A 26,586-nucleotide genomic window follows, 5' to 3' on the forward strand; every position below is an offset into this window, starting at 1 on the left:
TACCTTGAAGCAGCTAATTTCTACAATTTTGTTCTTAAATGAACTTAAATTTAACATTAATAACAAAAGATTTAATAATGACTTCTACATAACAAAACAATGTACCATGACTTTTATTTGCCATTTCTACAGGTACCCGCCACAAACATAATAAGCTCAGGACTTTAATAAACTGCGAGGAGTAATACAAGATAGTACTAAAGGTGTGCTTTATACATATATACACACTATATATGTGTGTGTTTATAATATATACATACACACACTTGAAAGCTGTTTCACAACATCTTTTATGTCCTATGATAAATAACTTGTAATAAATATGAAAGCTTATAAAAATTATAAAAATTAATGTATACAACTGCTCCATCTAGAACAAGCTTTTTATTCAAAGTTTTTACAACAAAGAAATCATAATGTAATCTCCTTTCCATCTTGAACAAAAATGATGTAGTAGCATTACCCTCTTCATTTTTGTTAAATGTTTTATATATTTATTGTTACACCTGCTGCATCAGTTGCACAAGACTACTTTAGTATCCAGTGAGTTTTATCATGTTAATAGTTAAAAATCAGTAAAGACCAAACCAGTGAGTCTACATCCAGATATCCAATTCCTCTGTGGACAAGTCTCATAAAAATGCAAAGGCAAACACAAATGCAATCCTAATTTTCTACTGGTGTTACTTTGCTGGCTGTGCACGTAAAATATCAGCTATACACACAGTTCAGAAATCTACTCCGTAGATTACGTTAAAATCATAGGTACAGACTAACACAATTAGTAAAATCAAAACTGAGGACAAACATCCAGCTTATTTTAATTATGCTAGGATTTTATTCCAGAATTTTTTATTCTAGAGGTTTTGCCTTTGCAATTATGCATATTGAATGATTAGCATTCATCACTTTAAAGCCTAAATCAGTTTTCAAAACACACTCACCTCTCCTGTTTCCTCCCCTATGGACAGCCAAGTCAGCCACTTCACCACCAACTACAGCTCCTAGTTCATATAACATCCCCATCCACTAACAAGCTGCGCTACTTACTTATGCCTTAGTGCATTATGCTATGCATTGTGTTTCAAAAAGTGTTTTCCCCTAAATTTTCTACAGGCTGCTTACTAAAACTATTTCCATCAGCCCCAAGTTCTGTCCAGCCTCCTTTTGACATGGAGCGTACCTGGGAGAACAGCAGCCACGATCTGAACTCTCAGAGCACCTTCAGCTCTGCCTGGGACAAGTGAGGAGAGCTGCGGGGGGGAGTCCCAAGCCAGAAGAGGCAGCTTACACAGAAAAGCCAAGCTGTGGCTTTGACAGGGAATGGAGAAGCTTCCGGGCGCACAGAAGCACTCACGAGTACACCAATGTCAGTTTGGAACCAGGGGAGCACGTGCAAACCAGCTCCACTTGTGCCCCAAACCAACCAAAAGCATCAGCCAAGGACCGAGTGTGAGCAGACTGTGCTGCATGTGGCTAACACAGCCTTTTTCTCTAAAGCATCTCTCTTGGAGCCTGCACAGTATGTCAGAAGTGGGATCTCAGAGCCAGCACCTAAGTGTCACACCAGTCTGCAACAAATGAAATGCCAAGGCATTTTTCACAGTCAGTATTATCCCATGAGCTGTGAAAAGTTCAGAGCTCTTAACATGAATTACATATTCATGCTGCTCAGGGAGCACTCACAGAACAGACCTGAGAATTATTAATCTGAATTCAGGTTTAGAAATAAGAGTTGAGTCTTTCTCGGGTCACTTTTTTTCCCCCCGATACTAACAACCAGAACATATGGTTTTTATATATAAAATTTAACACTAAAATTCTGACTACCCTTGAAAGCAAGTGTTTCAGAATGAGCAAGAAATCAGCAAATACAGAGAACAGTATCTGCAGTGTGTGCTACTGACAAAATGCACACTAAATCACTGGTAGGAAATAAAAATTTATACATTGGCTTAGCCTTATTCTGAAGTACCATGACTATGTGCAAAGCTGTATATGCACTTCCATTCACTTAAGCGAAGGAGTGAGTAAGTGTCTGTAGTCTGCAGGAATTCAAAATTCCTTTTGTAGCTGGTTTGCATTATAAACTCTTAAGTACACTCTCGTTGAACTGTATTTCAATGTCCTTTCAAATTGTTACATTTGTCTTAGCTTGCAAATTGAAAAAAATTGACATGTTCGTATAAATAATGTTAGGCTTTTAAAGGATATTAGAAATTTGGTCATATAAATTAAGACTGTATTCATTTTCTCTTAAGAGAAAAATGACCATTACAGATTCCTGCTTATTGAAGGAAACGAAATGAATGATTTCCCTGAATAACAAACACCCATAATTTATAGATACTTAATTTTAGGAGACCAATTTAACACATCTGAAATCAAGGTCACTTTACAACATAATCAAGAATACTTGAAACACAAGGAGTATTTATGTCTTACACACGATAATTCATTAAATTGCTCATAAGGTTAAATTTTAAGTACTTCAATGGCTCATTCCACTTATTTTTACGAGATTCTACTGAGAAGGAACCTGCAAAAAAACAACAAGTTTCTGAACTTAAAAAAGAACATACTAGCAAAAGAAACAATTTGTACTTAAGTTCTATGACTTTAATGCAATAAATCCATCAGGAAAAAAAGCCTCCCACCTTGGCAAGGGGAAGGAAGGAAGCTTCGTTCAAAATAAGAGGGGGCTGCATCAGGTAAAGGAAGTGATAGTAACCCAAGAACTATGGGGCTTTAAGTTCATCATGATAGCTGAAGGTGAAATTTAGCCAGCCTCTCAAAACGTTCCTTTCTTGCAGCGCTGTGAGGCAGTTTTTCCCCTCAAAAATCCAGTAAACAGAATAATGAAGATTATCCAGGGAAATTTAAAGTCTCACCTCCTTTCTCAACCAACTAGTTTATAGAATACGCGTATCTGAAATTAATTTAGCATTCAATATTAAAACAAATGACAAATCTAACACAGGCCTCCTCTGCTTAAAAAAAATGCATCTTTTCATAGTTTGAAGAGCTCAGGACAGGACCAAAAAACAACAAACAGCTGAAACTAAAGGGCTCCTAGACAAAAATAAATAAATAAATAAATAAATAAAAATATCTGTTGCCTACTGAGCTCTATAGCTTCCATTCTGACCAGAATTAGCTACACGGACCAGTCATGGTTTACTGTGGACAGCGTGCCCTGTGATTTGCAAGCTGCAAATTGTAAGGTTACTGCTTCTTATGCCAAATCTATTGTATTTTAATTTAGACACGAAGAAATTCTAAAAAGACTGACCACTGCAGGCTGAAGTATGCACTGTTTTAGAAATACAAATTATTTCCTAGTCTCAAGGATAGCATTGGAGAAGTAACACAATTAGATTTTCCCTAAGCACTGCCTTTGAAATGCAGGAGGGGACAAACACATTTAAATCCAAGTTTGTCTATCTCCAGAAAAGACTCTATAACCTATAGTTGTGAATACCTTTTTATTTTCTTATTTAACAGCAGTAATCATTTAATAATAGTTTTACATACAAATCTCCTACTTAGGAGGAATGGTGTATGTTTCCAGAAGATGGTGATGCTATACTAGATTTAACCGGGTAGACTGTAGACACCTTAAAAGATTATTACAGAGGAGAAAAAAAAAAAAAAGCGATATCATCCCCTGCTATGTTTCTTTTATTTATAGGCTCATATCCCCACAGAGAACAACTTTAGTGTCTTTTCTTTTAAAAGTCTCCGGACCTGCTTACCATTCTGAGCTCCACAGACCAGCTGACTTCACTAACTGGGTCCCTTACCATAGCACAGATTTCCGTTTTGAAAGACAAATTTTGACTCCTAATTACCACCTTCCAGGTCTTAATTACCAACCTTGTTTCATTGATTTTAATTGAAATTTACAATTATAATTCACCTCTGGTTAAAGAAAAATATTTGATTTTGGATAGAAGAGGAAAGAGTACAGATATAAAAGCGTACAGATATCAAAGCTAGAAACCAAAGAGTTCCCTGTTCTTGCAGCCTGAGTGCGAGACAATCTTTCATAAATCTTCAAAAACTGACACATGAAATTGTAGGTCAGGAAGCACACATCTACAAGTGTAATAACACTGTGAATAATATATATATATATATATATATATATGACTAGGAAAAAGTTAAAAAGAGTTTAATGGAAAAAATTAGAGAGCAGGTATATCAAAAACAGTTTAAATGTAGCATGGGCTTACTAGAGATACATCAGCTGGTCTAACAATTAATTAACCTATAAAATTAATAACTACCAGTTGTGTCACATCTGAACTTCATTTAAAACACTGCAGCACTCTACATGGGGACTTATTAAATTCATGGAAACAAGCACTAATACAAAAATGAAAAGTTGGCAAAGAACTGCCAGAAGGGTAAATGAAAGGAAAGGCAACATTGAAAAGGCATAGTAGCGTCATCTGGAAAAAACAAGTTCTTCAGGAGTAATTCTTACAGAGTTTTTTAAAAAAAAGAACTGTAGCACAGAAAACGTTATCATAAAAACAGCCTTTAATAAAGCTAGACAGAACATAATAAGGGTTCATTTTAAACATCTGTGCAACAAGATTCTGAAACAGTCTGGAGGGGAGAGGTTGGGACAAAGCTTTCCACACTCTTGGATTAATGAGTCTTCCTTCACTTAAGGTACTGTATCACTGACAGGCAAAGTCCCCTTCAGATTCAGTGAAAGTTTGCTTTCCTTCACTCTGCTTCTCTTTCAGAAAGGCTGCTGGCAGACACAGAGGAGCTTCCTGCCAGTTGGTTGAATTAACAAATTAGTTAAGTTCCCCTTGTTCTTGATCCCAAGAACATTTAGAGGTTAGACCAACAAAGCTTATTGGCAGACACTCATGATGGGATAGGGCAACAGAAACAACACAGAGGAACTCAAGCAGAAAAGGACTAAAAAAAATAATTATATTACCACTAGTGCAAAGGCAGCTAAAGAAACATTACAGGCAATAGTCTCAGAGACAACAGAGCTCTGCATAGAGGAGCATGGGGAAAGCAGTCTAAAAGCCTATTGCTACATCAAGCATTCAGAGAAGCAAAAATACTACATCAGAAGATAAAAAAAAAAAAACAAACACAACAACACAACACCCCAGATTTAATGAAGCAGAAAAATAATCTATTAACTTCCATTCTGAAATGTGCATAAAAATACTGGGTTTTAATAATAAAGCTATAACTTCCTGGCTCTGATGACAACTATATTAATGGATGGGTTCTGTATGGGGGGAATGGTTCATCCACTCATAGGAAGAGGTCCTGCCCAACTTTGACTACTTTCTTTTGATGATATAAAACCTATATTTTATGCCCTGTGCTTTCCTTGGCAGAGGAGCTGGCCAAGCCACTATCCATCATTTATCAGCAGTCCTGGCCATCGGGGGAGGTCCCAGTTGACTGGCGGCTAGCAAACGTGACGCCCATCTACAAGAAGGGCCGGAGGGCAGACCCGGGAAACTACAGGCCTGTCAGTTTGACCTCAGTGCCAGGGAAGCTCATGGAGCAGATCCTCTTGACAGTCATAACGCAGCACTTGCAGGGCAAGCAGGCGATCAGGCCCAGTCAGCATGGGTTTATGAAAGGCAGGTCCTGCTTGACGAACCTGATCTCCTTCTATGACAAAGTGACGCGCTGGGTGGATGAGGGAAAGGCTGTGGATGTGGTCTACCTTGACTTCAGCAAGGCTTTTGACACTGTTTCCCACAGCATTCTCCTCAAGAAACTGGCTGCTCTTGGCTTGGACTGGCGCACGCTTCGTTGGGTTAGAAACTGGCTGGATAGCCGGGCCCAAAGAGTCGTGGTGAATGGAGCCAAGTCCGGTTGGAGGCTAGTCACTAGTGGCATCCCCCAGGGCTCGGTGCTGGGGCCGGTCCTCTTTAATATCTTCATCGATGATCTGGATGAGGGCATTGAGTGCACCCTCAGTAAGTTCGCAGATGACACCAAGCTATGCGCGTGTGTCGATCTGCTCGAGGGTAGGAAAGCTCTGCAGGAGGATCTGGATAGGCTGAGGTCAACTGCACGAAGTTTAACAAGGCCAAGTGCTGGGTCCTGCACCTGGGGCGCAATAACCCCAAGCAGAGCTACAGGCTGGGAGAGGAGTGGCTGGAAAGCTGCCAGGCGGAGAAGGACCTAGGAGTGATGGTGGATAGTCGGCTGAATATGAGCCAGCAGTGTGCTCAGGTGGCCAAGAAGGCCAACGGCATCCTGGCTTGTATCAGAAACAGTGTGACCAGCAGGGCTAGGGAGGTGATCGTCCCCCTGTACTCGGATCTGGTGAGGCTGCACCTCGAGTACTGTGTTCAGTTTTGGGCCCCTTGCTACAAGAAGGACATGGAGGTGCTTGAGCGAGTCCAGAGAAGGGCGACGAAGCTGGTGAGGGGCCTGGAGAACAAGTCCTACGAGGAGCGGCTGAGGGAGCTGGGCTTGTTCAGCCTGGAGAAAAGGAGGCTCAGGGGCGACCTTATTGCTCTCTACAGATACCTTAAAGGAGGCTGTAGCCAGGTGGGGGTTGGCCTGTTCTCCCACGTGCCTGGTAACAGGACGAGGGGGAATGGGCTAAAGTTGCACCAGGGGAGTTTTAGGTTAGATGTTAGGAAGAACTTCTTTACCGAAAGGGTTGTTGGACACTGGAACAGGCTGCCCAGGGAAGTGGTGGAGTCACCATCCCTGGAAGTCTTTAAAAGACGTATAGACGTAGAGCTTAGGGATATGGTTTAGTGGGGATTGTTAGCGTTAGGTAGAGGTTGGACTCGATGATCTTGAGGTCTCTTCCAACCTAGAAATTCTGTGATTCTGTGATTCCTGACTTCAGGTTTACTTTGCTTTGAGGTGAATGCTTTTGACTCTTAAAAGAGAGCATCAGCACCTCCAAACTCCCCATCACCACATTTGGGTCTCTTACTGCAGTTTCACCACCTGAATGCTCTCAGGTGTTTGTGACAAGGCAGAAACCAACTCTCACTCTTTCTGCAGGAATGATAAAAATTATTCTTAGAAATTAAATGAAGAGGAACATTTATTTCCCCTATAAGAGTTTGGTACAGTAGCTGAAGTACTTGCATATGCTGCCTTTTAATGCAAAGAGCCAGGCATACACACAAATATAAAGCAGACAAAAGAAGCCCAAGCAATAAAATTCATGTCTTACTTTATAGGCAAACAATTGTACCCTATATACAGAGAAGTAAACATATATCCTATTCACATAATAAACGAAAGACTATTTGCAATTTTCTTGTGTATTATAGTTCTGCTGTTTCCTGTCATAGCCCAGTGTTCTTCTAGTCATTTGTAGTGCATTTAACATTATTTTGTCTGGGAAACCTTGTAATCTAATACACTGAATGACATCAATGTTCCTTAATTTGATTTGGGCAAAGTTCCTTCCTTATCCTGAGATGAATAAATTGAACAATTTTTCATATTCTATGCAGTATAAACTAGATCTTTATTTTGATTCCACTGAGGCCTTCTTTCTCTAGTTATTTCATCTCCATACAATATTTCTCCCTGTTTTCTTACCATAAAGGGATAATGCACGTGTGCAGAGTAAAAAAAAAAAAAAATAGATATGTATTTCCAAAATAACATTCAGAGATATTTTGTAGATAAATTATGACAAGAGTTCACAGGAAAAAGAGAAACAGACACTGAAAATAAGCAGTGTAACAACAGAGGCACCAAACTACTCAAGCTTCTTCCCAGTTAGCGTGGAAGGGGTCAGGGGCAAAATTGCTGAATCACTCTCAGATGACTCAAGTCTTCGTTCTGAAAGCATCCAATAGTAGAAACTGGCAACAAGAACTGAGGAGTATACTCAATACTAACTTTTAATTAAAAAAAAAGTGATGGTTATTAGGCTGAGCTCTACAGTTTTTTCATGAGCTCTTTCTTCCTGTTTTTAAATAATGGTCTATTACCGCATCATTACCATTTCATACTCATCAACAGAACATGACATACAAGGAGAAAAGCACACTCCAGGATCCATCATTTAGTTTTACAAGACTGCATCCCCAATGAAAACCAAGTGTCCTAAATGCTTGGAGAGTGTTACAACTTCCATATTACTCCAAGCAGAAGAATCAATTTTCCCCTAATTAATAGTCACCAGTGATGTTTCAGATAAACAAGCTGTCCCAAAGGAAGCGTGGAATGTTCTTAAACATGAAAACAAAGAACAAGGTACTTCTTGTACTTCACCAATTCACCAATCACTTTAAATACAAGCTACACACTGATGGAAAAGGAAGATCATTCCAACTACTTGTAGAGTTAATTAAGTAGATATAAAACTAAATAACATACATGTGTCTTTCCACACACTACAAAAAGCAGCATGTTACCCCTGCAATGATCTAAACATGCTCATACTCTTAATGTGATCTGGAATCTTAATAAACTTCGCTTAAGGATCAAATAAAATTTTATTTGACTCCTCAAGTTGACTGACTCAAGTCAACTTGTGGCATCCCTGCCCATGTCAGGGAGTTGGAACCAGATGATCTTTAAGGTCCCTTCCAACCCAAGCTGTTCTATGATTTTATGCCTCCTTGATATTCTCACCACCAACACATTCTTTTCTTTTTTAGTGATAAACAGGCTATGTGGTATCTTCCTAAACAGAAGAATGGAAAACAAAAATATTTTAAAATATGCAAGTATGTTTTACATATCTGGATTTTAATTTACAAATAGTTAGCCTTTCATATGAATAGCTCTTTATTCCTGGCTTATAAAGAAAAGAATTTTGTAGAACTTAGAGACTTTAGCATGTACGTGGCACCCCAATTAATATAAGATTTTCAGTATGCACTAACACATACTTGTTATACCATCTCATATGGCAAATGTATGACCTATTTCTAGAAATGGGTTATCTTCAGGTTTAAGAGCACCATCTGCTCATAATGCTGCCACCAGCAAAATTGATATAATAAAAACAAAACAAAAAACTCTAAGTGAAAGCAAAATCTAAAGCCCAGAAAAAACTTTCAAGCCATGACTGCTCTAACAGACAGCAAAACACAAATGCCATCTAGCTTTTAACAAAAGGTGAATTAGGCTTATGTCCCCTCACACACCACCTCCAAATCATGCAGTGAACAATGAATTAATGAGGTTGTTGCAAAGAAAGGCAACACGCTAACCATGCAGTGTTTGCACTCACAACAAAAAAAAATATCTTCAGGGTTCCAGAGAGGTATAGGTTGGGTGGGGGAGCAGAGATTACCAGAACAAGGAGAATTTTATTACTAAGTATTCTTAAAAAATCCAACACAAGATACAGATTTCAGCCTATTTTTCTCTCTCTAAAAAAGGCAAAGAAAAGGAGTTAAATCCCTGCTAAATAATCTTCAAAAACACACGTGTACATTGACAGAGAGTGCACATTTTTTTCATATTATCATAATCAAACTCTCATAAAGCCTCTAAGATAAAAAATTTGTCAGAAGTGATTAGCAAATTGCAGGATTTTTTTGCCACCCCCATTCAAACACAGTGCTCCATTCCCCTCCATTCACCTCCCCTTCACATTGCTTCAAAGCCTCTTTGCTAGTCTTTAATCATCTTCCCCTTTGTACCATTATATTTATCCACCAGCTTCAGCTTCTGAGCTACTCAAGTTTTCTCTGTCCTTCTTGTGATAAACCCTCCTCATTTCCTTATTAAAAAAAAAAAAAAAAGTGACACAACAAAGTTTTAAAGTAGCACCACCTGCACAGTCCTCCAACTTTCCTTCCACTTCCTTTCCCTTCCAGCCACAGGAAGGCTCTGAAACCTGCCCAGTATAGTTACCTTTGGTGTGGCTTTGCAAGTTTCCACACTTCTGAATAGCTACTGTTTAAAAGGAAGTACAGAAAAGGTGAACAAATGGCTAAAAAATAATTTGTCTCTTATGGGGGAAAGATGGACTATTCACATGAAATCCATGCTGTATCTATCTTTTGGCCAGCAGGTTGAGATGATGCTGCCGTGCAGTTTTCCTTAAGACAAAGAAAACATAGATAATACTTCAGTAAAGTATGTTAGCATAATCCAATATGAAATAGTTTGGATTTTGTGCAACATCCAAATACATACAGCATGGTTAATACTCTACCGTACCTCATTTTGAAGTTCATCACCACTTTTGGCAGAAGCAAGCATCTCATACAAAGTACAGCAGAGATCCTCTGTTGTTGGTCCTCCAGGGGTTGCCCCCTGAGATTCATTCAGGTACTTTCCAACTTCAGACCATAGAAAAGAATCATCTATTTTTTCCAAAGACTTGAGATCAGATTTCTCATCACAGTAATTCTTCAAGTGATCCAGCTGGTTATTCAGAAATTTCTTGTAATCTAAGCTTATAATTCTTTGTGCATCAGCCTCACCATTTACAGGCATCTCTTCAGAATGATCTAAATCATGCATGTCAAATGAAAACACTATATTTTTACCGAAGAGCACTCTGTTATCACCATTTTGCTCTTCAGCCATCTGTATGAGGGCTGTAAGCTGTTCTTCAGTGAAGTGAGAAGCAATCCGACATGTGGCATTACAAGCTGCAGTAGCAGATGATGATGGAAATGGCCCAAACATCTGCTTGATAGCCTTCGTCTCATCATGACCAACACATTCTTTCTTGTGAAATGTCTTAAAGAGAAAAACAGCTCCACTTTCAATTGCTTCTTGTCCATTTTCAGCTCCAACTGTTAACAAAAACAAAAACAAATGTACTTTATACACTTCAAACTAATTCTTTTTCATTGCCTACAACATAACTGTATTCAATTTCTCACTGCGTCTCATCAACAAAGATATGAAATGAAGACCATAAGAAGTAGCAATTGTTGCAAGGTACTGAATTATAAAAGGTATACAATAATAAAGCATCTGTCTTCATTATCGTTCTACTCACTAGAAATTCATATTAAGGATTACCCATGCTTTCTTATTTTCACAAGTAAAAGGAAAAACATGCCTGAGGTCTTAAATTCACACTAGTATATTTATGAATGTTTTAAAGGTAACAAAACTCCACTTTATATCAGTGTTTATATGCTGCCTAATCTGAATATTCATAACAGACTAAACATAAAGAATTCAGCTGGGAATTACTATATTCCTGCTTTTGGTACTACTGAATGTATGCATTAGAAAAATTGCCCAAAGAAGTTATAACAAATAAATGCATGAATTTATATTTGTAGGCTACCTACAGAAAATCATGTTGTGCAAATCAACAACTATATGATTAGAAAAAAAAAAAATGAATTTACTTCTTACACATTCTCAGAAGTACTTAATGAGAACACAAGCAAACACACCGTATGACGAACCAAAATGTCACTACTAAACAAAATGAAAAAAGTCATCATGCATAAAATAAACAAAGACAGCCAGCATACTTTTCTTTCTTTATTCTCCCTTTCCCGCTCCAATATACAAAAAAACATGCAACTTTTAGTAAGCCTTACAAATTCGTTCTAAAAAATCAGGCAGGTTACTGTAATATAATTTCTTAGAAGATTTCATGATTTTTTAAAAGCTTAAAAGCTTGAAAAGCTCAATGTGAAGGATTACAAACTTATATATTCTGTCTGTATCTCTTCAATTCTTCGGTTACATCAGGATTGATTGGTGGAACTCCAACAGAAAATGGTATGATTCAAGTGGTAACAGTGGTGATAACACCTCCAGTATGGCTAATTCAAAAGAACTGTTAAAGCAAACTACAAATTTTAAAAGAAACAGTATTATCTATTTAAATATATATATATATATATATATATATATATATATATATATGTCACTTTTGACACAATAAATGTGGCTATTTTCTTTTCAGTATTCAGAACTGTGATGTGCCTGCCTCTGTATACCTCTGCAATCCTGTTATGGTCCTATGCATTTCCTCTGCTATGGCCCTCCTTTCTGTCTGTAAATCTCATGAACTCAATTGGAAGATTATTAACTACTTTGACATGACTCGATTCAATGTAAGTTAGGCTCAACCCTAAACAAAAGCAATGTTTTTTTAGCCCCACATGGTAACAGGAAAAAAAAAAAAAAAGAAGAAATTCAGCATAAAGCAGATGGAACAAAGCTGAGTAACTAGAAACCTAACATATACATTCACTATTTCTTTTGAACTTCTCTGTGGTGAACTTTGAAAAGCTGAGATGATGTTTCTTGCTGCATTTACATGATAAATATATGCCTAGATAATTACATATGGAAGATAAGCTACATAAAGAGAAGTACACACACACACACAAGATATGTGTAAATACATCTCAACAGAAAAAAAAGGTGGTTCAGCATCTCAGCATTAACTACATAGGAATCAAAGGAAAAAGTCTGAAAATTTACAGACTTAAATTTGGCTGCACAAACCACACTTATATTCCTAATGTGCAAAAACATTGTTATTCAAAATGTTGTTAGTGTTGCAACAGAAGTAGACAGTATTAAACCAAAAGAGTGCTAATACTGAAAGATTCTAGAGAAGTCTCTTTAGTTTATTAGGTGCTAACTCTTAATTACCAGTGCCTTCTATTTGTGGAAACATCTCCCAGGAAAGTATTCTCCCTCCCCTCCAAATATAATGAGCCAGCAAAGATGGCAAGGAACGCTACTCTCTCCTGTTCTGCCAATCACATCATTTCAGTAACTGACGTTTTCCCCATCAAGTAAATCAATATTACAGCATCCATAGCCTAGGCTGAGAATTTATTTCCTTTAAATTATGTTCAAATAGCATACATTACTTTTCCAATATTACATTTCTGATGACGATGATGGGAACATTACTGTCCGCTCAGTCTGTGCCTCAGTCACCGTATTCTGTTCTTCTGGCTTGTGTCACCATAACTTTATGTATTTTTATTGAGAAGCATCCGAGTTGATGGTTTCTTTCTAATTAGGTCAAACTAAATAATCATGCATTTGTTTTCATTTGTTTTTTCCTTTCCACTCCATCACACAAAAAGTTACTGCTATTTCTTTAAAGTCTTTAAATTTGCTCTACCACACTGTACCCACCATTAAAGTTTGGAAAAAATAATGCTCTTGCCAAAAAATAATGTTCTTCCATCAAACTGGAAATAAAAAAAAATCATACAACAAATACTTGTTTCTGTCAAGAAAGACAGAAAAACACAGAAAATGTTAAGTCTGCCAAATTATTTTCATGAATAACACTGACAGCTGTGAAGGTCAGATACTCATTTTGCTTAGAAATTTTCTTCTACCATCAGACATTTTGTCCTACTCGCTATACTACCTATGGTTTTACCTTTTCTATTGCAAACTTTATGGTCATCATTAGGTATGTCAGCCCTAACTTAGCCAATATTTTTCCGTAGTACCTCTTTGATTAAATTATAACCAGTGGATATTTAAAACAACTGTGAAGATCTCCTCCCCCTATTCCAAATTGCTTGTTATAGATATAAATATTCAGATTAAAGGAAAATGACACTGCCAAATCTCTCTGCAGCTCTGATTTACACAGTTTGCTGTGCCTGATTGGTACTTGAACCAGATCCTTATTTAAACTTCAGTTTTCATCACCTGAGTCTCACATTTACGTACAAAGTGCATCCTGAAATGTTTTCCAGATGAGCAACATTTCTTCAAACATACACACTGGGTAGCAGATTACATTACTTACAAAAAAAAATACCATAATATCTAAAACAAAGACAAATAAGTAAACTAATCATGTGATTATAGATTCATAGAACAGTTTGGGTTGAAAGTGATCTTAAAGACTACCCACTTTCAACCCCCCAAACATGGGCAGGGACACCTTCCACCAGACCACGTTGCTCAAAGCTCCATCCAGCCTGGCCTTGAACACCTCCAGGGACTGGGCATCCACAGCTCCTCTGGGCAACCTGTGCCAGGGCCTCACCACCCTCTAAGTAAAGAGTTTCTTTCTGATGTCTAATCTAAATTTACCCTCTTTCAGTTTAAAACCATTACCCCTAGTCCTACCACGACACTCTTTGATGAAGAGTTCCTCCGCAGCTTTCCTGTAGGCCTGCTTTAGGTACTGAAGGGTTACTATAAGCTCTCCTCAGAGCCTTCTGTTCTCCAGGCTGAACAAACTCAACTCCCTCAGCCTCTCTTCACAGGAGAGGTACTCCAGCACCTTGATCATCCTTGTGGCCCTCCTCTAGATTTGTTCTAGTAGGTCCATGTCCTTCTTGTGCTGGGGGTACCAGAGCTGAATGCAGTGCTCCACGTGGGGTCTCATGAGAGCAGAGCAGAAGGGGAGAATCACCTCTCTCACCCCGCTGGCCATATTGCTTTTAATGTGGCCCAGGATATGGTTGGCTTTCTGGGCTGCAAGTGCATATTGCCAGCTCATGGCGAGCTTCTCGTAAGCCACATGTCAATCAATTTTGCTGGCTAAGTAAAAAAAGCCACTATAGAAGAGTTGTATGAGTCACCTGAAGGGAAATGCATTTGAAGTTCAGATTCACCAAGATAAAATATTTTGCATATAGTAACAAATTATGTTTCTATAATAGACTTCAAGGCTTTTATTCATATTTGTGACAATTTATAATGAAGTTATTTTTGTTGTTGGAAGCTGTCCTATTTCTGTCTGTCATCAAAAAAAAATGTCAACCCTCAAGCTACAAGGATGATGTTAGGTTGAGTACATTTGTAGCAAAACAATAGGACAAGGGGTAGCAGTTTTAAACTGTAACAGGAAAGATTTAGATTAGATATAAGGAAGAAATTCTTCACTCAGGGAGTGGTGAGGCACTGGCACAGGTTGCCCAGAGAAGCTGTGAGTGCCCCAGGACCAGACTAGATGAGGCCCTGAGCAACCTGATCTAGTGGGAGGTGTCCCTGCCCATAGCAGAAGGTTGGAACTGGATTGTATTTAAGACACTTTCCAACTCTAACCATTCTATGATTCTGTGATTCTATGAAAACTGGAAACCAACTGGGAAAAACTAATTACAGATAAATTCTTTATTTGCGAGGTAAAAAGGGCAGAAAAATGGAGTGTGAAGAGATGAGAAAAGGGGAACAAAGCATTCTAAATCTTGTAATTTGAACTCTGCAGGGGTAATCGTTAGGCAGTCCTGCAACTGACCACCACAAGCTGAAGCAGAACAATGAGACAATGTGTTTGTCTGACCATATCACATTTCAAACCTGCTACCGTGGTAAGGAGGAGTAGGGGTTGAGGAATTGGCTACCTTTACATGCTAGCAAGGGGACATATGGGACAGATTGGTCAAGCACCCCATAAGACCATGTCAGTGTCTGTTTCCAGTCTGGTGATGCTGATATCTTCCTAACATGCTAATGTAATTCTAAAAACAAAAACAAACAAAAAAAAAAAACAACAAAAAAACACATCTGAATTGATCAATTCATGAAGAGAAGTCAGCAAAAGAGAGCATCGCTTTAAAATGACATCAGTAGCATGCTATTAAAATGGAGTGCTGAGAAAAATCTAATTAGCCTTTATATATTCCTACATGTGTTGATCAGACATTTCTAGTCCATATGCACAAAACAATTTTTTGAAAAGAATTACATTAATAGCTATATTAGTGCTATAATCACAAGATTCTCCTTACCAACACAGCTGTGTCTGAAACCTGCATTTATTATCTCAGCACAGCAATAAAATTTCTTAAGAGCTAGTAAAAGAGCATGAACTGTGTCAACGTTCTCTAAAGGAAAAAAAAAGTTAAAAAGATAACATTAATTATCAATACAGATGGCATCTTTTCCATACTAACATTAAACATAAACAGTTGATGCAAACCAGGAAAAACTACATTTAGACTATGGAGCAGATGTACACCAAAGTGTCCCATGCATCCAACGTGACCTGATGTCTGATTTATTTATTTATTTTTGAGAATACTGTAGCTACCTCCCTAAACACATTTCATCCCAGGGAAGCCATCATCACCATAGCCAAAAAAAAATGGGCAAACACGCATTCAGGAGTTAGGGCACAGTGAAGCACAAATATTCTGCACAAACAGAAGGCAAAAGACTGAACTGGGAGCTTACTGCTACCCTTGGACTGCAGGAATCTAGTTGGACACCTAAAGGTAGGTATTTCATCGTTAATAAGTTACTTCTTCTCTGCCTAAGCCTCATTAGATTTTTTTTTTCTACCCCAAAGATGGCTCACACCATACCTTGCATGGCTTTCCCCAAAACCTTATGTATCACCAGTGTCAGCTGAAAGACATGCACCAAAAGAGAGGTACCCATGTTGAAGCAGAGGTGGCCCGTCCTAGAGGTGTCTCTAAAGATGGGCAGTCCTGGATAGATAGATAGTCTCTAAAGAAAGGCAGGCAGCCACATGCTTAACGACTGGCCTGAATTTTGCTACAAGCACAAGCATTACTGTTGTATTAACAAAAGCATTTTAAAAAAATTAAGTGTAAATTTGTAAAACTAACAGATCACCACGCTTATGACATGGAAAAAAAAGAACCACAAAGTAGATGAAGTTTAGAATACGTGCATCTTCAGATTAATTTAAAATTTGTTTGTCAGTGATTTGAGAGATACTTAAAATTTTTCTTCCAAAGACTCGCTAAAGCAAAAAACTCTTTCATCGCACCCAATTTTTCAGGATACCTATCCTGTGGAATTAAAGCAGGTAACACCAAGATTGTCCTTTCCTGCATGTACAGCCATGCCAAAAGAAGCTGTTGCTTTTGCTTATTTAAGGTGGATCACAAACCACACCACACAACAATGCTATCAAAAACATGCATATAAAAAAATCATATTTTAAAATAAAACAGAAAACCACATTATGCATATAGTTGTCAGATTAACTGGAGCTTCAAAGATATATCAGAGCAAGACTAGAGTCAAGGTAGAACTGAAACTGCAACAGTACACAAGTATGCAAGCAGACAGCAGCTTAAAAAAAACACTATTGTTAGACAATTAGAGAAACAAAACCTACCTATTTGTTTTGCAGCTTGTAGTATAGTTTTTAAATCACCATTTACAGTTTGGTATTCTTTTTTGTCTAAATTGTCATCAACAAACTTTATTATCTTCTTCCAAGTAAGATCAGACTTCAACAATTGTTCGTGTAGTTTTAATCTTTTTGTCTGAAAATACAAAAGATTTGAGTATTTATTTTTTTTTATTATTACAAATTGGTATATGGAGGTTACCTTAAAAAAAATAGATAAACAAAGCTTTCCAATTGCATTCAGTGTTTTGTAACAATTGCAAAGAGCTTCTCTATTACCTGTTCTTTTATCTCTTTCCTGCAAGGAGGAAGATATACACAAATTACTGGCTCCAATGAAAACTCTCCAGAAAGCCAAACTCCTGAAAACTCTATAGAGATCTCACAGAACAGTTGAGGTTGGAAGGGACCTCTGGAGCTCATCTGCCACAAGCCGAAGCAGGGGCAACATGCACTGTGTCCATGACCACATCAAGGCAGCTTTTGAAGATCTCCAAGAAGGGGGACTCCACAACCTTTCTGGGCAATCTGTTACAGTTTTCCATTACTTGCACAGTGAATAAGTGCTTTCTGATGTTTTGAAAGAACTTCTTGTGTTTGTGCCCCATCTCTTATGCTGGCACTGGGCACCACTGAAAAGAACCTGGCTACGTCCTCTTTACATCCTCCCTTCAGCTAGACATGGCTAAGTCCCCCTTGATCCTTCTCTTCTCCAGGCTGAACAGTCCCAGCACTCTCAGCCTGTCCTCATGCTCAAGTCCCTTGACCATCTTGGTGGCCCTACATTGTATTCTCTTCACTATGTCCATGCACTGGGGGGTCCAGAACTGCACACAGCAATCCACCTCTCATGACCTGCTGGTGATACTTTGCCTAATGCAGCCAAGCTGCTTTGCCTTCTTAGCAGCTAGGTTGTGTTGGTGGTTCAAAGTTCACCGGGACTCCCAGGTCCTTTTCTGGAAAGAAGACCTGCTTTCTAGCAGGTCTTCTTGCCCCCAGCATGTCTTGTTGCCTGAAGCTGTTCCTCCCCACATGCAGGACTTTGCACTTCTCTGTATTGAACTTCAGGAGATACTTGTCAGCCCACCTCTCCACCCAGAGGGATGGCTGCGCGTCTCTCTGGTGAGACAGCCACTCCCCCCACAGTTTTGTGTCATCCACAGATTTACTGAGCGTGCACTCTCTCCATCATCCAGATCATCAACGAAGATGTTAAACAGATGTATTGACTCCTGTGTGTACTCCTGTCATTACTGGCCTCCAACTAGACTTTGTACCACCAAGTACTGCCCTCTGGGCCCAGCCATTCTGCCAGTTTTCAATCCTGTCTGCTCTCCCAGCCCATACTTCAACAGCTTCACTATTGGGATCTTAAGGGTGACAGTGTCAAAGGCCTTACTGAAGTCCAGGAAGACAATATCCCCTGATCTCATCCATTGGGCTGGTGATTTCATTAAAGAAGCTTATCAGGTAGGCCAGGCATGACCTCACCTCCATGCTGACTACTCGTGAAGATTTTCTTGTCCTTCATGTACCTGGATATGGTTTCCAGGCCAAGCAGTTCCATCACCTTCCCAGAGACTGAGGTGAGGCTGACCAGCTTTTAGCTCCCTGGATCCTTTTTCTTGCTCTTCTTCAATATAAGAGTGACATTTACTTTCCTCCAGAAAACCCCCATTTTCAAATCCCTGGATTTCAAGTTCATTTCACGTATTCCCACAATTCATATATTACTTCAATGCAATATTTTTTCAAAAATAAAAAGTACCTAAATTCAGCATCACTAACTTTATTCTAAACACCATGCAATTCTTACTATATACACTGATAATTTATAATTATACTTTGAAAAAGAAAGAAATATTTACCGTTAAGTCAGCTAATTCTTCATTGTAATCATCATGTTTAGTGACATTTGAAAAGGAGCGTAGAGCGCCTGTAAGACGAGGCAAGGCCATCTGTTACTCACTCAGTGATCCATAGAACAAGAAATTAAATCCCTGTTCAAGCACCTAGATGGGAACAAAAAGAAATAGCATGGCTTTGTTAATGCTACAAATACAATTTCACATCAGAAACTTGAAAAACCTTTTTAAGCAAACAAAACTTGGCTGGAACCATGACTAAAGAAGTAAAAAACCTCTCTCAAAAATGTTTACAAGCAAGATTCAAGAGAAGGGACATGACAGGCACAGACGCAAGGTGGTTACTCAGCATGTTCTACTCCCTATTCCCTAAAGTTATCAGCAATGAGGCACAGTGGCAATTATTCCTTTAACACTACCAACACTAGAGTACGGTAATGAAATATAGGTAATTGAACTTCAGCTCCAAGCAGTAGTAAGTGATTACCACCTATGTGAAGGCCTCCTCTGAACCAGAATGCACTGGTGGTTTTCAGGTCATTAACAGCCTCCAGCGCTGATGAAGGGACATAATTTTTGAGGACTGTTTAACAATTTTTTAAACAGAAAAACAAAGAAAATCAAGGGAAAAAAAAAAAAAGGATCATAATACATGTATCACTGAACAAGAGAAAAAGAAAAGAAGTGCCACGAGAAAACCGGGAAGAGAATGCCTCAGGATGTTTTCATCTCACAGGTAAGCACGCACACAGCACTGTACTCTACAGAACTACAGCCCACCTCTGCACATTCTTATTTCTTGCAAGAAACAGGCTTACAGCAAAACGCAGCTGTTCTCCATCTCAACTTGCATTTGTTTCAAGCCTTTTACAGAAACTACTCTCAAAGTTCCTTCATTTTGAAAGGTGCCCATAGCTGAATAGTTTAATGAACTCTAATGCACAGCAAGAATTTCTGGTGGTAACAGAAAGATACAGATTTATATTATTCTTGAAACAATTAATGATACCATTACAAACCTAATGATCTGCAGCATTCTTAGCATGCCTGAAGACCATCAGCCATCCAGAAATTAAATAACTTTGAAAAAAAAAAAAGAATTGCTAAAAAGATTTTTGAACGTTCACATACTGCACTCAACTCCCTGCTTTAATCCAATTATCTTTAACATTTTTCTTTATCTAATGACCCCATTTGTATTTTAGCTATCAACTTTGCAATACAGCACAAAAGCAAATCCAGACGCAGCGTTCCAGTCACAGACAGAGAAATGTCACTGACTTGTCATGCATCTTTGCTTTCTGACCTAACATTAAGTTGCTTTTTGTAAAAAGCTATCACAACAGCTGATATTCTGGAGACAGGTGCTATAATATGGAGCTACAGAATGTGAAAACGTAGCATTAAAATAAAACAACAGCCTTTTGAAGGGGACAGAGAGGATACATTTAAATTCAAGCCTAGAAGCAGACAGAGCCAAGCATTTATTTTTTATTTAAAAAAAAAAAAAAGTAATTCAGTGGATATATGACATGTCACATCATGCCAGCATAGCTCCTAGTGAAAACACAGTCATCATTATAACTACAGCAGAGAACTAGTGTCCAAAATTCAAGGGAATCTAGTCCTACCCAACAAAAAAGGGAAATCACTCATACTGCTCCAACAACAGCATTGCCATTAACTGCTAAAAATGACATATCGCCTATTTATTTTTACCTAAACACAAATACCTTTTTCTATAGAATTATGGTCCTTTACAATAAGAAAACTACAATTATATGATTGTACATTACTGAAATTACCCTTTTTGAAATAACATGCACAGTAATTTATGAAAGTCAGAATCCAGTTTAAAAAAAAAAGTTCACATTTCAGACTGATTTTCAAGAGATTTAAAACTTCTCCAGCAGGCCCGTTTGCTATGAAACCAATTTTTAAAGGAGTATTTCTTCCTCATTTATTAATTAATTAATACTTTCTGAAATAAAATACCTGGTACCTTAGAGGATGAGTGAGGGCATACCTCCCTGAGCACAGACTCAGTCAGACAGTCAAATATAGCCCAGAAGCCCCATAGTTGAGTCCATATTAATAAATTCTGCTTTATGCTCACCTACAATTTACATTTTCTTAAAAAAAAATAAATAAAAATCATAGGTTAGCTGTTTTCACATAAAGCTTCCCGATAGATATACCTACCGTTAGGCTGTATCAGCTACTCCTTGTCTTCCACAGCCATCTTAAGACTAACAAAATCCTCCTGATTTGACAGAAGTGAATATATTTGCCTACAGCTTGATCTGAAACATCTGTACTACCAAATGATCCTGCTGGGTTTGGAACAAGGACCTAAAAGGTAGCAGCAATTAAATCCTATTTGCCAGGGCCCATATATAGAGATGCAAGATGAACTACCATGCCCCTGTCTATTCCCTACAAAAAAGTCACCTTTTTATATGTTTGTAGAGTGACAAGTAATATGGGAATTCAACATTGAGACCAGTATAAACTTATGTGGTAAAAAATATTGGGTTTTGCTATCAAATAAGAGCTATTCAGACACATTCTGCCATTATTGTATTTTTTAAGAAAAAAGGAACAGAAGTTCAAAGATACCTAGTGCTATCTCAGATTTCCTCTCTCTTTTAAAACAAACTTATCTTTCCACTAAAGTTCTGTTTGTAAAGCAGAAAAAGCAATATCCACCTTTGTAAACCACTGCAAAGATGAGAGGCAATATCTTTTAAACTTTATTTTACTTCTTTTTAAAAGAAATGTGATTTTAACTTTTAAACTTTCTATGTGGAAAAATAAAAGATAAAAACAGATTACACTCAACTAAAAATGGAATTCAAGAAACCATTCAAATTTTATTGTTTGAAGATAAACCTAACAGTAAACATGGATCTCTGCAGGTGTTTTTTTGTTTTGTTTTGTTTTTCCCCATTAAATTAAAAAATCTAAAAACATTGTTATCAATATTACAGATCTAACTAATATTACTGGAGAAGTTTTCCAATTTATATTTTCACCATTTAAGTTTTACTACCACTCCTGGCCTTCCTATTTTTTTTCTTTAAGCAAATAATGGAAGCATTTCAGTCTTCTCCACTGAAATGTTACAGTGATTATGGTCAAAGAGATTTAAACATTTGTTTTAATTCCAACACTCTTTAACAAAGCAAGCCAGCCTCCAGGTAGGGCTAAGAGAAGGGGACTGCTCAGATGCCATACTTTAATTACCAAGTTTAACAAAATCTTTGCTTATAAATGAGGGAATAACATAGCATTAAAAGAATTACAGGTAAAAGCAGCAGTTAGGCTATCCTGAAGCACCAGCTGCTGTATCCTCAAGTAGCTTGTTATGTCTCTTAAAACCTCATAGCAGTCATTTTATTTAAACTATTTAAGGAATGTTAAGCCATTTTACCAAGTTTTTGCCTACACTGCCTATAAATTTAAATTATTAGCAAGTTCTTTGCTGTCTCTGTAAACTTTTCCATTTATAAAACCAGAAATTGTTACTATTGGTTTCTAAACTAATCAAAGAACACTATAAAGAAAAATGGAGGCTTCTTTTTTTGAAGAAAAAAGCCATCAGCAAATATTAACAGGTTTCTGTGGACCAAATAGTAGGTGAACGAAATGACATTTTCACTTTCACTTGTCAGAGTGGAATAATTTCAGATGAAAAGGAAGCTGAAAAGACAAAAGATAGTTGAAAAAAAAAAGATTTTAAAATAATGAGGACATTTGTATTATATTCACTTCACTTAAACTTCTTATCCAAGCATGTTTGATGTAAACAGTGCAAATACAGCACCTAGCAATAAAGCTGATAGCTATGCAAAATGATCGTTTAATGGGATCTAGGAAATTAATCGTAAACGGCAGGACAATGCAAAATACTACAGCAGTAATATTTTCCAATTTTTTATTTTGCACCTACAGAAGCTGTGCTATATCATGTATTAAAAATTGTATACTTTCAGACATCTAGTTTTCTATAGAACGAACAAATATCATAATGGAATTCTTTAAAGTTGTTTGGATTGAACATTGCTGATCTCCACTCAAGACCTGGTCAGTCTTTGAAAGGGAAACGTCAAGACTAAGGGATAAGTACTCAGGAAGAAAGCGTGGCTGCTTGATACATGGCATTCATCTCAGTCAATGCTGGAATTGAAACAAATGCTTCAGCACATTGAAGAAGCAGAATTGTGCCTCCATATGCCATCCACTCCTCCCCTTCTCCCATTAGAAGGGCTTTCAGGTATGCACATTACTCCTTTCAGGATATCAAAAGGTGTTCTCTTATAACACTTTACTTCAAAACATTAGTGAAACAGATCTGGAAGGGTGAAGTGACTTTATATTATATAAAGGGAGAGAATAGATACATCTACACACCAAAAAATCCTTCAATACTCCAAAGAGAAAAACAAAAACCAAAAAGTAATCATACCAGACAATGTTCTTGTGCAAATAAAGCTAGTGGCATTGCACAAGAAGCCTCTAAATGGAACATCGTAATTGCAACAGGTAAGAGTTTTAATATTCCATCTCTTCTAGAAAGATTTGTTAAACACTTTCTGTAAAAAAAACAAGTGAGTACCTTTATGCAACCAGACAAATTAACACAAAGAATTATCAATAGAATCAACTTCACTGTGCAATTATGTACATTTCATGTGCATAACAGAAAATTTTGCATGAACACAGACAACTGCCAGGAACCACTGGTTTTTAATACTGGCCCCTAAACATAACTGGAGGTATGTGGTGTTTTTATCCTGGTGGGCAGCTGAACTCTACCATAGCCCCTCTCTCATGCCCTGCTCCCGCAGGGGCTCTCCATGGGCTGCAGCCTCCTCCAGGCCACATCCACCTGCTCCACTGGGGGCTCCTCCACGGGCTGCAGCGTGGAGATCTGCTCCATGTGGGACCCATGGGCTGCAGGGGGACAGCCTGCTCCACCAGGGGCCTCTCCACAGGCCACAGGGGAACTTCTGCTCCATGCCTGGAGCTCCTCCTGCTCTCCTGCACTGCCCATCAGGTCTGCAGGGCTCCTTCTCTCACATTTTCTCACTTCTCTCTCCCAGCTACTGTCACACAGCAGTTTCCTGTCCCTGTGTCCCCTCTCCTCCCCCCACCCCAACTCACTCAGCTCTGGCCAGCAGCAGGTCCCTTTGGAGCAGTCTGGAGCTGGTTCTGATCTGACATGGACCAGCTACTGGGCTTTGCTCACAGAGGCCACCCCTGCAGTCCCCCTCCTACCAAAACCTTGCCACATACCCCCAAAAAGGTACAAACCCTACACATACTCCCAAAGTCTGCCTACCTGTCTAGATTAATCTCAAATAATAATCAAACTGAACTCTGCTTCTAGGCAGGTCTGAGGCCAAGCTCCTAAGCAATTAGAAACAAGACTGGAAAGCAGAAACAGTCTTCAGCTCCATTACAGACAAAGTTTGACAAATTCTTTGTTAGAAGATCTACTGTTCTCATCTTGAATCCCCAACAAGCATCCTCCTTATGAAACCATGAATCTGTACAGGGAAATTCTCATTTGGAATACTGCCCCAAAGAGCTTTATGGGATACTCTGGGCTCGTACATATGTACTTCATTATTATTAGAGTACTTCACGTCTACTGCAGTTATGTTTACAACACACATATGAGATGACATTACAATGCTTACAGAGAAGTACCACGCAAAGCTGCTTCTTTCAGAGCATATCTAACAACATTCTTCTATGTGAAACCACCTAGGTGTGAAAAGGTTTTTGAAAATCTGTGCCTGAATCATACTGGAAGATTCAAGCTTCACTTATGACAGGAACCTGGATGAGATTTAGTCCCTGAGCATAGTACCTACTGGCATTTGAGACCCTTTGCAATACCTAAGATACCTGCATGGCCAGTTAATACGATGCATGACTTGGGAAGTGTCTATGCCCTCACAAACAGGTGCAGGATATGAAATACTATGAGGTTTTAAAATCAGCAATAGGTGTGTATTTAAGCACCTGAATCACTTATCAGACTTGCAGACAATTAAACAAATGCCCAGAATACTGTATTATCTTCCAGTTCTAAAGAACTGGAAGTTTATTATCCACTCAATGCCATTATTATCCTTCATAATTAACTCTAATCTACTTCAAAATACATTTTCAATAGGCCTCAAGGTTGGAATTGAATGATTCTGAATCTGGAGCATCTCCCCCAGATGTTTCTGAAGGAAATACAAAGCTTTCCTTTTAAGAAAAGTACAGGTATTTTATTATTTTAGAAGGATCTCAGTACAGTAAAACAAAAGACCAAGCCAAGTACACTATTACTCAAGACCCTGACTGTACGCTATTATTCAGGACAAAACGGAGAGGTGGTATGAGTACGATCGCTCTCTTACTGCACATTACCCTAAGCTGTAAGATTCCAAAAATAACCTTGAGAAAGCTCAGACTTCTTTCAGAAACTAAAATCAAAACAGTATTATGGGATGACCTAGAAAATAGTTTTTAAGTGGCATATAACCACCCACTAGTTGCCGTCAACTTTAAGAAAGCTATGTTCCTATGAAACAATAAACCAAACATCTAATGGAGGTGTCCTTGAAGCACTGACCTTCTTCCCAGTCCTAGAAACTGAGTGGCCTCACAGCTAACACGCCACTGCACAAAAATAAGAGAACCAGTATTAGTAGCCTTAGCACCCAGAAGCTGCAAACACACTACAGCACATATAGCCAGCCACGTTATTGCACGTGTATGTTTGGTATGTGATTTTGATAAACTGATCTTAAAAGACAAAAAAAATCTGCATATATGGACAAGTCCACATATATCAGTGGTAAAACTCTTACAGTCTTGGAAGATATATTTCTGAGACTCAATTGACAAAAGTCACATTAACCATCGGAAAATGATTAATCATTGGACAATGCTTTTTGTTTCTAACTTTGACTGGAGGAGTTGCGTCACTGTTTGCACCACCAAAATCACAATGAACAAGTTGGTTAAATAACATTCTCTCTGGTGCTTTATGACATGGCTACTTTATACACTGCTGAATTCATCATCAAAAAAAAAAAAAAAAGATGCCCAAGAATTGCACTGACTCACAGGTAAAGTGGCAGGTATCGTTAGTTACATGAGAAACGGATCACAAAATTTGTGCTTTATTCATGGTATAAAATGAACTCTTTATTTTCACAGAAAGTCATTGGAAGTTTGTATCGCTTGGAAAGACAGGACGTCAATTTTGAATTAACTGTCTTAACATATATCAAGAGGCCTTGTCAAGGGCTTCTGTAGTAATTAGTTATGGTTAATAAAAATCATTGCACCTAGCAGGCAACTCATTGTACTAGTACAAGCACAGTACAACTGAAACCAAGATTCACATTTGATCTTTAAGAACAATTGTTCTATGAAAGCACCAAAGCAAGACTTCTCATTTACAGAGAATATTAAAACATTTTTGTGTCCAGTGATTTCTTCAATAAAACTGGTAATAATACAGGTAATGCTGGCACAATCTAGAAGGAAAAAAAAAAAAAGTACTTAAAAACAAACCGTATAATTATTTTTCAAAACAGAAATATGCAGACCACTTCAGAAAGAAGTTATAGATTCTACAGTACTGCTAAGTAATGTACAAGAAAACTAATTTCATTGTTGTGTACTAAAAAT

General features: G+C 38.0%; 1 protein-coding gene across 3 annotated transcripts in view; it reads right to left on the reverse strand.

Annotated features, from left to right (window-relative positions):
- ASCC3 (activating signal cointegrator 1 complex subunit 3) overlaps positions 1-26,586 on the reverse strand; it is a 280,258-nt gene that overhangs the window by 246,059 nt on the left and 7,613 nt on the right. For all 3 annotated transcript variants that reach the window (XM_032184137.1, XM_032184135.1, XM_032184136.1), the window contains exons 2-4: positions 18,889-19,032; positions 17,006-17,156; positions 10,159-10,742 (exon numbers count right to left, since the gene is read on the reverse strand). In XM_032184137.1, coding sequence (XP_032040028.1) covers positions 10,159-10,742; positions 17,006-17,156; positions 18,889-18,978 — 825 coding nt within the window. In that variant the 5' untranslated portion in view covers positions 18,979-19,032. The remainder of the gene's footprint in view (positions 1-10,158; positions 10,743-17,005; positions 17,157-18,888; positions 19,033-26,586) is intronic.

The sequence above is a fragment of the Aythya fuligula genome, chromosome 3 (assembly GCF_009819795.1).
Source record: "Aythya fuligula isolate bAytFul2 chromosome 3, bAytFul2.pri, whole genome shotgun sequence".
Taxonomy (NCBI): Eukaryota; Metazoa; Chordata; class Aves; order Anseriformes; family Anatidae; genus Aythya; species Aythya fuligula.